General features: G+C 42.8%; 1 protein-coding gene across 1 annotated transcript in view; it reads right to left on the bottom strand.

Annotated features, from left to right (window-relative positions):
• Positions 1 to 13,032, bottom strand: part of LOC124155674 (box A-binding factor) — a 112,099-nt gene extending 99,067 nt beyond the window's left edge. Inside the window, exon 1 of the mRNA XM_046529690.1 lies at positions 10,952 to 13,032. Coding sequence (XP_046385646.1) covers positions 10,952 to 11,543 — 592 coding nt within the window. The 5' untranslated portion in view covers positions 11,544 to 13,032. The remainder of the gene's footprint in view (positions 1 to 10,951) is intronic.
• Positions 13,033 to 14,844: the final 1,812 nt, after the last annotated feature.

Genomic DNA, 14,844 nt, shown 5'->3' on the forward strand with positions numbered 1-14,844 from the left:
TAGCTCAAGTAAAATAAGCCTAGCACGTAGCCTCTGAGCCTTTTGGATTCTTGTTAAAGCCGTGTAACGCTCTGTGTTCAGATTTTTAGTTTAGCTCTGTTTCTAATTTTATGTAATCTACTGATAGCCAATGATCGAATTTCAAGCTTCTGTTACTTTGAGTGAAATATTTCCTTTATTGATTTTGTGGCTGTTGGTATAAAATTTTGGATGATTAATTATTCTGTACTCATTGTTCTTCTTTTCTTATCCCATCTACTCTTTATAATTTCCTCGTGTTGAATAAAGAGTTAACCTTTTCCCTCTAAGATTAAAGTAATTGACGAGCAACCTCAGTAATATGCGTGATGATTCCTATCCTTTCTTTATGAGTGTTTGCTTTTCAAAAATCAATGACAGATGATGAAAAAAACATTTTTTTTAGGATGCCTGGTTCTTGGAGAACTCCCACCGATAAGGCACTTCACACAAATCATGTATTTTCTTCATTTTTAAAGCAATGAACAGTCCAATGAATGATTTACTCCTTATCGTAAACCGATGGTGGAATGGATAAACCTGAGTACATTCTTCAATGCTAAATAATATATCTTGCAGAGTAATGCAGCTGCAATAAGGTGCTTTATATTCTCCATCGTATGAAATCGGGAAAAATTATAGTTCTTCTTTATCGGATTCGATCACTTTATCGTTGCCATCCGAAGCATCCTGCTGAGATTTATTTCATGCTTGCTCGCCGCACTGTCAATTATGCTCCCAAATGTTTATGCCCTTTGCGTGTCTCATTGAATTGGATTGCTATGCAAACGTATTCGTTTTTTCTGACCTTTAGGTTCATCAGTCCATATTTAACTTCCGTAGCCGATAGCATGCTGCACGAATGTGACTAGAGTTCTTCATCATCAAATACAAATGGGAAAAAATGCCGGTAAGGATCGAATGCCAACAATTTTTGTAGTTTAGTAAAAGGTTCGACATAGCATGCTTAAGGAGTTTAAATACAAGTACACAAGTATTTGCGCTTCGACTCTAAAGAACTGAAGTAAAAATTGATGCACTGGCCGGTACTAATGTCGCTTGTAGATAACCTCTAACATCGGTAGCCTCGCAATGCATCACGATTTTCCTATTTCATTAGTACTTTTAGGCCATGATTTTTCATATCATGATTATTGAATTGATTATGTTTGTCCAGATTTTTAGGAGTTAAAGAAAATCTTTTAAAAACATTTTTTCATAACGAGGGAGTCCATAGTTTCAACTTCCAAGGTGAAAATGACAGTTTTAGTTTCGTCAAATCCTAAACGTATTTCGAGATCAACCTCTTTCACCAGGATCTAAATGCTTGATAGGCAAAATGTCAAAAATATTTTCTCACCTTGAACTATACTTTACCTAACCTTAATTCTCTAATCATTGAATTAATTTTTCGTTGGTGTAGCTCAAGTTTGGATTTAAAATTGTGCGGCACTTGGGTGAGTTAAGGAACGAATTTATGGTTGATCAATAAAATATGTAGGCTTTTTATACGTATTGTTGTGTTCCCATGTCTGGCACACGTAATGGCATGCTGTGAGTGCAGGGCATGTATTATGGGCGTGTTGTTTTAATAGCTCTTGTGAGAGCACCACGAGATCTTGGGTCCTGTTATTTCTTTCGTTTTGCAGTCTTAAGAGAATGATAGCAGTGATGGTCACTACGCTCTCTTTACCATTACTTCTCCATCGTTGATACTACGAATACTTGCAATGGAGGAAGGACTCTTCGGTGGGCCACCAGATGAGTTGTCATCTACAGCTTACTTATACGGATTTACAGAAGACCTCATAGCGATCAGCATTCAGACTGGGAAAAAGGTATAACTAGGCCTGTGGACACTGATTTTGATCACATAATATGTCAATTTCCAACGATTCTAATTACTATTCATATTGAGTGCATCTAATTCATTGAAAATATTGGGAATAAATCGACCCCCCCTGCACTCATCGCTGCGCTTAGGAGATTTTTTTCAACCAATTAAAAATGCGCCTTATGGAACCAAGCTTCTACGACATGAACTGAGATATTCTCTAGTCCACTAGATTGGCATTTTGACTTGGCTTGAGCTTATTTTAAGATGCTGCATTTTACTCGCTTACAGTGATCTTCAGTGTCTTCATGAACACATTAGTGCTTTTACCTCTCATTTCAGCATTGAAATCCCTGCTACTCCTTTCTGTCTTAATATTTTGGGCCTTATATCTTCGTAGCTCATCTTATATCATCTGCGCTATACCGGAGTTTATAGTTACTTAGTAGTACAAGAAGAACAAAACGCATGAATATTACCATTTTAATCAGCAGAGCTTCGGCACTACGAAATCGGCAGAATGTATACACGTGGATCTCTTCATTAAAATACTTTTGAAGATTAAGTTTTTAATCCAAAAGGTTTTATAATTGAATGTTTTCTTGAATAAAAAGAGTCAAATTCCAGTTAACAATCAATTTTTGACGCACTTCTCGATTATTAATTTAATGTAAATGCAAATGAGAGAAAGCTTCACCGTTGACTTTCTTTTCTCCACAAGGAAATTGCTTCTGAGGTTCCGAGAGCTCATAGCTCGTGAAAAAGAAATTTTGGTCGCGGAGAGCCTCTGAATAACCGTAGCTAATATAGATAACTTTTTTATCTTCCGCGCGAACCACCCAGGCGGAGTAATTAATCGCATTCTGATAAGCGCATGGAAAGGCAAATCTAATGAACCGTGGCAGAGATATTCTCCGATCAATCTCTTGAGCGACAACCGTCAATGGAAGCTCTATGAGAGGAAAATGGGCTGCGTAATATTCGCGTGACTCATTAGCATAACGAGTAGATAGCCTTCTGAGGCCTCCAGTGGAAAAGTAACTACCTAGCTTTTCTTAATAATTGTAAATACTTTTGATTTAATCAACCAAGGATGCCTGATACGTATTTGAGGTCGGAGGAAATTACTCTTTGATTACTCTTTTTATCACGGATGGCATCAGTTATTTTATTATTTAGAGTAATCCATTCAAGTCAGGGCCGGTTCTGCACGTTTTTCTAGAGTGAGCGAACAGCATTTCGCCTCCCCTCAAAATTAACCTGGGAGGTAGTTGGTATTCTCTCTGGGTACATTTTAAAATAAATACAAATACTTCAAGAATAAGGGTCGAGAATTAAATATCAGCGTGAATTTTTAATATATATGTAATATGTATATTAAAATTCAGATTAACAAACTGTAAATGAATTAATAAATACAACCTTTAATACCCTTGTATTATTAGTGCTGAACATTTGAGTGAGCGCTTAGGCACGTTCCCCTTTTGCTTGGCGCCCGGCGTGCTAACCGCTTAAACCGGCCCTGATTCAAGTACTCAGTTAATGAATTCAGTCATTATTTTTGCACTATCAAAAGTGATCTAAATGTGCAAACGAATTTCGATGATATTATTTTGTCTTTCACCATATGCATGGATAATATATGATTGGGATCCTAGAAGCTGGAGCATAAAAGTTCTGTACTGGAATAACAATTTTAAATCCTGAGGTAAATTTGAATGAGAAATATATATAAAATTATCAGAGATATTTGAGCAAATATACCTGATTGAAATGTCTGCATGGCCTTTTGGCAACGTCTAAATCTTTTAAGCATTGGGTCATCCATCCAACATCTGTCCTTGAGCATGAGATGCTACGCAATGACTGCTAGCCCTGTTGCGGGATGACCGTCACTACTACTGCGATTTTCCTTAATGTCTTTCTGACATTAAACTTGTTTTCTCATTATGCACCTATGGATTAATTTATTTTACCGCGAAACTCATTGAGTCATTAAATTCATGTTTGAAGCATAGAAAGTTAGTAGCCACGATAATATGGTGATAATTTACAGCCTCTATAAGAAATATTATGCGTTATCTGGCGGATGAATTTATTCGATTAAAGTTTTCATGCATTCAAATAAATTAGCCCTAATTCGTGGTCAATACTAATTTGTGGTATGCTAATTTTAAATGATAGAATTGATCAGAAAATAATAAAACTTCTCCTTTGTCCTTTAAACCGATTGCAATTTCACACTGCCTAAACTCGATATCCGAATATTGACCACTGATAGTGACTTTAGAAATGAAAAAGTATTACACTACCTTTCTGATATTTTTCACTTAACGCTTACAAAAGGAAGTAGATTTTTTTTTTTCATTTCTGTGCGAGTTTTGGTAGAATCATCCGCGACTTGGGTCACAACCTGCCTATATCTTCAGTCTTCGCAGGACCTAAATCAACAAGTATTCTTATTCGAATCAAGATTGACATTTGAGTATCACCATTGTTAATTCGATGGAAACCTTGAATGCCATATAATTCACCGATGGAATCCCCCAGCTGAGACCTCGCAGCTCAGTGTCAGACCGGCCGAGCATCTCCTGCGAGGCGATAAATCCTTGAGCCTTCATTCGCGGTCAAACGCGTTCCCTATTGCTGCCGCACCCAACAGAGGCAAAGAGTAATGACAGACCCATTATCCGGAAGAGGATGAAACTCCGCAGTTCGATCGTCAGATTGTAAACATCGCATTCGCCCGATGAGTTATCAATGTGGTAAAAATTCCGATACCCGTTCCCACTAATTGAGACCATTGAAGCAGCATAGGTGGGCTCCCATTAGTCGCCCGAACATCTAGTGGGAGGTGGGAGGTAAAGGTTTTTTCGGGCAGGCATATCGTTAGGCGCGCGACGTTGATTTCTGACAGGGGGAAAACGCTAGTATGCGTGCCTCCGATGCTTCGCATATTCGCTATCTATAACACCTGCGTTGGCTCAGGGCCAGGGCACAGCGGGCACATTTCGCGCGTTACGCTTTTCAATTCTTTCTCCCTCTCTCTCTCTCTATCCCATCAACCCATCCCCTTCCTTCTACCCAACCCTCCCACATTACCCCACCAGGCATCAGCCATGCCGATGTAACCCTTTCCCCAACCGGTAGAAACATCCCTCCTATCGTCCATTACCTTCCCTCCCACTAATCGTATGAATCTTATCCACCTGACCTCCCTTCCACCCAATATCGCTCAACTACGTTGCTGTGTGTATACCTACCGCGCGTCGATCGGCCAAATGACTGCAGGCAATCAGGCTAGCATTCAGAGGCGAAGTCGCGAGTTTCGCAACCGAAGCGAGCTCACTCGAAACGCGCTCTGCAGAGAGTTTCATCGAGTGAGTGGGGAGAGCGCGAATATTGAAATAGAGGGTTCGCAAGTCCTCCATAAATATGCTGTCACCTTCCGCGAATTAAATTAGAATTTCAAAATTCACCTCTGACTATAGAGCGATCCAATTTCTGCGGAAAAATAAGCTGCAATTAGGGCTGTAGACCGAAATTTATAACCGAGTTTATGTGATCAAACAAGTTCGTAACTTTTCAGTACTGTGTCTCGCGACTGCTATAGCTCTATCAAAAATATTGAGAATGTTAATGATTGGTTTCCGGGTTAATTCCGCGTCGACTCATTTTTCGCGGGCGACAGTTTCGGGCGCTTTCCAGATCCCGTTTTCGGGATCGAGATGAAAACTTGGCCTTGAATTTTCTATCTTTTTACCTCATTAGTTTCAGTAATTGGTTACTAGAAAGTTTTTGCTATAGATGCTTAGAATTCATTCACATTTCATCTTCACAATATCCAGCAAGGTCAGGCGGACGACAATTTCGGGTCCAAATGATGTATCGCTCTTCATGTGTTGTCACCCAAAGAAAGAAAGAAAGAAAGTTGGGTTAGGAAAAGTCACAACTCGCGTCTCTGACGAGCGAAGCGATCCGGATTTCGAAGAGAAATAGACTTTTATTTATGCTTTTAACCGAATTTATATTCAGATTGAAGTCCATCAAATTAAAAAAAAATACTCATCGCTATTCCGCGCGATTGTAAATGGTGTATAGCAGTGGTGGATACAGGATATGAGCAAAGAGGGCATCCAAGAGGGGGGTTACCTCCCAGCAGTAGTGTGGATCAGGGCCGGATTTATCGTAAGGTAAAATAGGCACGTGCCTAGGGGCGTCTTAGTCTAAGGGGCGCCTTCAAGGGCGGCAGTTCATTCAGTTACAGCAGTACGTAATGTTTTTATTTTTGAAGGTACTCTTCTTTTTTTGTTGTATGAATTAAGGCTATACATTATTTTTGGAGAGGGTATTCATAAAGTGTTTTAGTCGCATAAAAGTTAAACTGTTTAATGTAGTTTTACTCCAAGCTGTTTTTCTTTAGTTGAATTTTTCATATTTTCCCTGCGTGAAAATTCAAGCATACACTTATGCTGTCAGCCATATATCTGTTTACTCCTTTTTTCCGAACCTTACCTTATGCGAGTGGCTATGCCTTATCATAAAAATCGGGGAGGGGGGAGGGCTCCAGTGAGGTGGGGCGCTCAATGGAGAGGTGTCTATAGCGTAACTTTGGGTAAATCCGGCCCAGGTGGGGGTCAAAAAAAAAAAACATTTTATTTAGTGTAAATTAGATAATCATGAAGGGGGCTATAGCCCCTTCTAGCCCCTCTCTGGATCCGCCACTGGTGTGTACTAAATATTGAGAATAAATGCATCGTTCTCAACGGAATGCATAAACGCTCTCAGAGCTGAAGATTTTCGGAAACCGATTACAAAGCGACAGAAGTGGAAGCATGATTATATTTCTGCGCGATGGAATGGGAATTCCTCCATGCGGTCCCTAAGACGAAAAGGTTGGTGTGCGGGGAATTTTGTGAAGTGCAAGGATGCGGGAAGGGGTGGGTAAGCATTGGGGTTTGAGTTCGAAGGAAACCGAGGTTCTTGGGATTTGTCGATGAGGGGGCACTCGGGTGTCGGGGGAGGAGTTTATAAGACAACTTTCTCCGGTGGCACGTGTGCATACGAACGCCACGGGGCACGCAAGGCATATTTGCGACTCTGGGAGCGTTTCCTTCCTTCTTTACATGCCGCGTTGGAGACGCGAATCGTGCTTCCAAGGGAAGGCATTTATGATGGTGTTCGAAAACAATATTCTAAATGTAATTTCACTTGTTGCCAGTAAAGGTAAAAAAGCAAGGGTAAAGCAAGGGAAAAAATTGGGCATTTAGTCCAAATGGAAGTGAAGAGTGTCCACAAGAATCAATACACGGTATCCTTTAGTCGAATTGTGAAGAACAAATATTAAGTGCTCTCGACCTAACTATGTGACTGCATAATCATGAGTTTTATGCTCCGCAATCAGATTAAATATCTGTATACTTACCTCTCTTAAATATCTGTATATCACTTCTTGAAATGCAGGGATTATTATATCGTCAATTATGAAACCTATTGAGTGCTGTTACTGGCAATGTTGCTCCTTTTCGGGTTCATTTGAAAGGTCTAACCTCTAATAAAATTTGGCTCTAAATATATGCGGGACATCACATGATGTTTTGTGAGGAAGAAATAATAGATTTCGACTGCTCGATAAAGTTTGTTATGACTTTTAAGTCAATTTAAATGCTTTAATTTTTTTCATTAGGCATAATCATTCCATTCCCGAAAGTTTTTCATTCGACGTCGACAGGGCCACTTGCTGTTGTCTGCGTCAAATGCTTCAAGTAAATTAGTGCTCGTACATTTTTTTCTCTTTGCAGTTTCACCATCAAATTCCTTGGCATATGTCAGTTATTCAACCTGTTACTTAGGTTTTTTTTATTTCTTGCACGTTGGGGAGTAGTTGTGGGCAATTCCGTAATTGTCGGGAAGGAAATGGTATCGCACGCGAAATTTTCCCCTCTCGCTTTGTCGCATGAATGAAACGGATTTGCGTGGCAAAAATCGTATTGCAACTTCCGGGAACTCTTCATCCGCATTAAGGCGGGAGATGATAAAAGTTCGCTAGAATTCCTTTTTATACCCTTGTGACGTAGTTCTTGCTCCTAACTATGACATTTCAATCTCTTTGGCTGCATGCTTTTTCGAGTATATATGATCCTCTTGGAGCAGTTACACTATTGAAACAATGACTCGAGAAAAAAATAAACTAATCATGAATGGAATAGCTGTTTGATATTATCGTAGGTAGTATTAGCCATGAGGTCATCAGCGAGAATATTCAGGCACTGGGTATGTTATCAACGAATGACGGCCAATTTTAAGATAACGAAAAAATAACTTGAGTCATCTTAAAGATAATGAGTCCGTTGAAGACTCTGACCAAAAGCTCGTCATTTTTAAAATCCATATTGAAAAATTGCCCTTGAATTTTCTATCTTTTTACCTTATTAGTTTCAGTAATTGGTCCCTGGAAAGTTTTTGGTATAGATGTTAAGAATTCATTTACATTTCATCTTCACATTATCCAGCAAGGCCAGAGACTACAATAAATTATTTAAAACGCTCGGCGCCGTGGTCAATATTTTCCGACGGAAACGTCCTTCATGATGAAAAAGTTACAGAATATACGCCTCGCTTAATTTTTACACACGATTGACCAAAGGAGGTGGCGAACGTACTACCTGTAGTTCCCAATTCTTTTTTGACATTTATAATAACTGCGAGAAAAAATTACCAACAACACGTCGTGTTGCAGATAATTTAGGGTAAAAAGTTTCGATACCCCGGCGAATCCAAATTGCTTATCTTGTTCCGACTCGTAGGTAGGCCTGAGGGTTTGCATACCCTCAAGGGAGAGTGTGGGGAGTCACAACGAGCAGACGGTCTCTCAAGGTCGGTGACCTCCTGCTACATTTTTCTACGTTCAACCGAATGTATCACACGGGATCGTAGCGATAGACACCCGTAATTCATTAAAAATTTCCCAAATGCGAGAATAGTTGCCTATAATTCAAATAGATAATAGTGATGCCCTTCTATAATATGATGCCCTTCTAATTAAACGGAAGAAGGTGATTCCCTCGAGAAAGAGCTTCCTCGGTAATGAATACAGAGTGTTTTCATTCACATAGGGAAGTTTACTTTAGCAAGAGAAATTTTTAGACGGTTCTATCAAGATAGTACAAATTTGCTTCTGCATCATTTCGGGTTTGCACCTTAGCGCTCAGTTTGCCATCATTCCATTCACTTTCCCGCGACTGAATTCGCGACACTAGTTCTCGAAAATAATTATGGGAAGTATAGGGATGTACAATTTTTTTAGTACTAAAGTACTAAAATCTGTTTAAGGTGCTCAATTGATTTTAAATGTATACCTTGATGATCATTCATATTTTCCAAATATTTCACGAGTTGCCTCATAGAAGGTATATCATACTGTACACACAACAGGTATGAGCAAAAAAGCCACTTCATTTTATGATTAAAATTGTAATTAATCAATTTTTTCCCCTCAAGCATCATTTTTATTGTTTACTAATTTGTGCTTTCGTATGCACAAGTTTCCTCATAGAAGGTATAGCATACAGGACACACAACAGGTGTGAGCAAAGAAAGCTATTTTCTTTTATGATTAAAATTGTAATTAATCAATTTTTCACCGCAAGCAACATTTTTATTCTTTAAAAATATGCACTTTTGCATGCAGTACCATGAGATAAAACCGCAAACTTAAATGGCATTCGATGTGTAAACCACTAACTTCCTGTCAATCCTCGGTCAGAAGTGTTGACATCCTTGTGGTCTTTCGTGAAGGAGCAGAAGAAATAAATTCACCGAAGCTGATTATCATTTAATGGCCACAATTTCATTCAGATGCTAAACCCTTTGCGGCTCCGTAGCTCTATATCTGTGACATAAATTTTAGTTTTTTAATACGGTTTAAGCTAAATTTATTTCAGAATTGAGACAAACGGTGTGTAAATAAAATATGGAGTTATGATTTCAATATAATTTCATTATTGATGGTAAAAATTCTTTTCTTGAGTCTCGCAAAAACGTTAAAAATTTTGTTTTGAAGATCATCAGAAAGAACATACTATGGCCTTGATTCTGTTGTTGATTTAATGCTATAGAAACATGGGAGGCAATCACCATTTCGGAATGCAAGCGGAAATTTAAGAACCATGAATATAATGACTGAATAGGAGAGAACATTTATTTATTCCCTCGGTAATAATTCATCAGCACCCGGAATCTAGCTAAACATCTTTGGATTTCCAGGGTAGAGAGAAAACCTCTAAGCTAGCCAATTCGGTTGATTCCAAAGGCGAGGTAGTGAAGCTCACTGCGCTATGTTCTGTCCTTAGGTGTTACTACCATAGGCGTGTGAATAGGTTCGCGAATACTGCAAGAACGCAACCTTAATATTAGTTGACGATATCAACGAAAACAACAACGCATCTGTGCCTGCCTCATCCTCGGCGATGCTGCAGAAGTGATAATAACCATTGGCCCGTTTCAGCAGGAGTTGGGGCAGAATCCTACTGAATGGTATATAATCATTCACCTTACAGTAAGGGAGTGCTTTGATATATTTAATTGGCTTTCCTATTGAGTATTGATGGGTTCCTAATTTTAGAAGGCCTTCACCAATCAGCTGTAAACTAAAGTTCGCGCCAAAACCTTATTTACATTTGGAAATAGAGCAAGACAGTGTTAAGCAAGAGGAGGAGGTGTTCAAAGGGTTCAACCCTTCCGAAGTATTTGGAAGATGCAGATTAAAGAATCCCAGCTCCAAATGCATCTCTTCCTCAATGGAAAACCCCATTCCACCGAAAAATGTCAACGGCCTTGAAACCGTCATCCAAAAATTTTTTTCGAGGGGAAGAAAATCTTTTTCAATGGGTTGGGGAGCTTTTGGACTGCCGTAAACCTTCGTATCGAACAATGACATTATCCGACCATCCAACCAGCGAAACCATCATCCAAATGAATTTTTCGCTGGAAATAAAATATATTTTGATGGGTTGGGGAGGTCACATATGTGTGGATTACCATAAACAAACCTTCAAATAGCGAATAGCGCCAAGTGGATGGCATCAGAAAACAACGCACCTGTCCCGCCGTCATCTTCCGCGATGCAGGCGGCGGCCGTGGCGGCGAAGTGCGCTGGGGGCGCCAGCGGTGGCACTCCCCCGAAGAACTCCCGCGCGAACCAATCGTCAAAACTCGCGCCCGACCCTCCGCTGCTGCTCCCGCCGCTCCTCTGCCCCGAGGCCGTCAAGTTGGGCGAGGGGAACGGCGGGTTGCCGCCCCCAGCCTCCCCGCCCCCTAGCGCCGCCCCCAAGACGATCCTCGGCCGGCGCCGGCCCTGGATGAGTTGGGGGCGGAGGCTCTCGCCGCTCACCGCGGCCTCGGCGTCTTCCCTGGCGCCGTTGGAGGGCGGCGGCGGTGGTGCGGGCGGCCCGCTGCCGTCGGCGTCCGCCGTGGATGTGGTGGCCTCCCCAAGGGACGCCACGCCGCCGTCCGCGGCACTCTCCTCGCCTCCTGCCGCGCTCCCGCGGCGCCGCGGACAGAGACCGGCGGATCCGAGTAGTCCGCCGCCGCCGCACCCGCCGACCGCTCCCCCTCCTCCCACTCCCTTGATCACCAAGATCTGCACCACCGAAGTGCTGGGGGAGCCGAGTCTAGCGACACCCCTGGCCATCCCTCGCTGCACCCCCTCCGCACCCGGAGACAGGTTGCGGGACACCCTCGCGGCACCCGCCTCCTCTGGGAGGAATCGCAGGTTGAGTCGTTGGATGGGCGCGGTACCGAGAATTCCAGCCTCAAGTGTCGTCGAAACTTGCTCTGTTTACACTCTTCCGGCTCACGTCGAAGGTCTGCTGTTTACGCTCAAGCGGAGGTACACATTAGTCACTTTCCTGTCATTTTCAACTGAAATCTTGGGGTGGCAGTGTTTTCTTCATGACGCAAAGCGGCTATGCTGTAATTATTTTCACATTTTTCGTCATCCGCACTAGTAGTTGGGGTTCACAGTATTCATAAAGTTCCGTTTATGCACGTGCGATTATCCTTCTCCAGGTTTCTAGCTAACATGAGTGACATCCGTGTTTCTTGTCACTCGAAACAAATGCGTGGCAAAGTTTTTTTTGGTCTCGATTCCAGACGGGCTGTCCTGGTGTGAACTCCCCGCGGCTCCTTGTCTCCTAGACGTGCGAGAACAGTGGCACCCGAAGAACGACACGGGGTCAAGACGAAGTTTGTGACGCGGAAAAACAAATGCCACACGAAATGTTTTTGTTCCTTCTTTTTTTTCTCTTCGATCCGTGTGTTGAACTTCCCGCGGTTTTTTTGTCTCAAGGACGTCAGCGCCACCCAGACGGCGAGGAGTATCACCACTGCCAATCGCACGAGGAAAATAACAACAAGCAGAAGTGGGAGGGGCAAGCGTATTTTTGCGGACGTGTCGAGAGCGTTTTTTGTTTTTCCTTCACGCCGTCGTCACATCGTATCCTCCTCGGGACGGAAAGGCCCGCCGCTTTTATGTGTCATCCTCGTCCCGTCTTCGGCTGCGAGATATCCCCACGCCGCCCGTCGACCGAGAACGTGACGATCCGTGTTCCTCTCTTCTGGGAAGTATAAGGCCGATCGTGGGTCCCGTGCCACTCCGCAAGACATATATCCCGCGCAGCAGATCACTTCCCTCGCGGATACATGGGCACGCACTCAAGCAACGCCACGAACACGCGCGTATATGCATCCAGCACACGCTCACTCGTTGGCGGGACATGCGCCGGATCCTGTCCGGACAGATGGATGAGACGACGTCCGATCCCAACCAGCTGATATAGTCGTTCTGCCTTCAGTCTCCAATGTTATTTCTCAGGGCGGGAACCTCTTTGTGAGTAGCACCGCACACAACGACACCTTATTCACACCAGCGAGTGGCACACATGGCACGCGCGGAAAGTAGAGGAATCCTACATTATAAATGTCCAGGTAAGTCACCACTTTCGGCACGCACACGAAAACACACGGACACACGCGAAAAAAAAACACACGCCGATTTGGCGTGTCGCAATCTTTTTTTTTCCTCGAAAAATCTTGAGAAGATAATATGGGGAAAGAAGAGGTGTTGGAGAACACTCGTGACGAGTATTCGCGGGGCTTGGACGCGACTCGTCCGTGGGGAAGCGTGGCCGCGAATGCCGATCTTACCGTTCCGTGGGTTGCGGAGTTACGTCGGCGGGAGGAGGAGGGGTGGGGGTGGCTCCGAAATGGGGAGGGGGTGTGGAGGGGGGAGAGGGAGGGGAAGATAGGGGAGGTGGCATCCGAGAGAGTCGACGTAATCTCCCCTCACTACCGCTCCTCTTTCTCTCTCTCTCTGCGATGGTGGTGGGGAAGAAAGAAGGTGCTCTCCTCGCTGGCTGCTGCCGCGGCGTGTGGTTCCGGGCACGCCCCCTCCCACTCGTTCCAAAGCGGTCCGTCCTACACCTCTTTTCCCGACCACGTCCCACACTCTTTATTTCTTATTTCGGAGGGACGGAGAGCACAAAGGGGAACCCAAGACGAAACGTCTCGGAGGATACCTCTCTCATTCGTGTGGCCTGCAATTTTTTAAATTATTTTATTACATTAAGTTAATTTTTTTAACTCTGTGGCACGCGTTTTTTGAATCTTCTCTCTTCCCGACTCTCTCCACCTCTCTCTATATTCATCTCTTTGATTAACAGCATGTTTTTATGTTTTACACGGCTGAAAGTGGTGACGTTTTATTTTATTTATCTATTTTTTCGTTTAGCATAGACCGCTATGGTCTACCTAATTTAAAGTTTTTCTCTATTCTCACCCTTTCTTTCGAATCTCTCACATTGTATCTCTCTCCTGTCCTCACTATTCACCGCGCAGGTCTCCATCGTGAGCTTTTCGTAAAAATCGAAGTTTTTGCTGCTTACGTAGTAGGGACGAAAGTTGTAAAAATTCTATCTGGACTTTCTTTCGGCTTAAACCTCTATCATTGCTTTTACTTTGCACTTGTGTGGCACGCATCTTTTCTCATAATCCTCTCATTATACAGGGCGGAGAAAATGTGTGTCGCAAAATTTTAACTCTGGATAGCTGATGCCATTAGGAACCAAAATTAATGATCATGTTATGGTCGAAAACGCTCCATTTTTAAACTACGGAAACTTTGAACCAAGCGCTCCGATTGGCCGCGAGTTTGCCCTGTTGCCGGATGCTCTGGACAACTCATGACTTCGAATGGCTTGCCAGCCGGAGGTCGCGATGTATCCAATGAATCTGACAACAGAGCACACCTGCGGCGAATCGGAACGCTTGGCTCGAAGCATCTGTAGTTTAAAATTGGTGCATTTTCGACCTAAAAATCATTGGTAATTTTGGTTTACACTGGCATAAGCTATCCAACGATATGATCGATGGATTTTTCTCTTTAACCTTTCTAACCCAGGGCTGTTTCTGGGAGAAATTAAATTTCAAGATTTTTCATTTTGAAAACTTGAAAATTTTACCCACGATGATAATTATCCTGGCAGCTAAATATTTCGTCAATTACATTTACACTACAAAATAATATTTAGTTTAGATATCTCCTAAATAGAGCTGAAAGTTTAAACATTTTTGATGTTGCTTAGAAGCAACATTGGGTTGTAAAGGGTTAATAGGAAAATCCTCCAAATTCGTTGGCACATTAATGGATGATGCCAGGTTTCGCTAGTAGTCGGCCCCGGTCGCTTCTATAGCGGCGAGGGTATTCCCCGTCGCTCCATTCCTTCTCTATCCTTATCCCAGAGGCGTCGTCGGGCTCCTATCGCGGCGGCGCCTCTTTCCTTTATCCTTCCTTTCCAAACCCCTCCCCGGGAGCGCGGGCGTGTCAGTTGTATTACTTGGTCCCGGCCCCGGTGGTTGTAGCCCTCAAAGAGCCCCCCTTGAGTTCTCATTTGTGGCATCACCTATCCAGAGTTCATATTTCGTGACAAAATTTT

Source organism: Ischnura elegans, chromosome 3, assembly GCF_921293095.1.
Source record: "Ischnura elegans chromosome 3, ioIscEleg1.1, whole genome shotgun sequence".
Classification (NCBI taxonomy): Eukaryota; Metazoa; Arthropoda; class Insecta; order Odonata; family Coenagrionidae; genus Ischnura; species Ischnura elegans.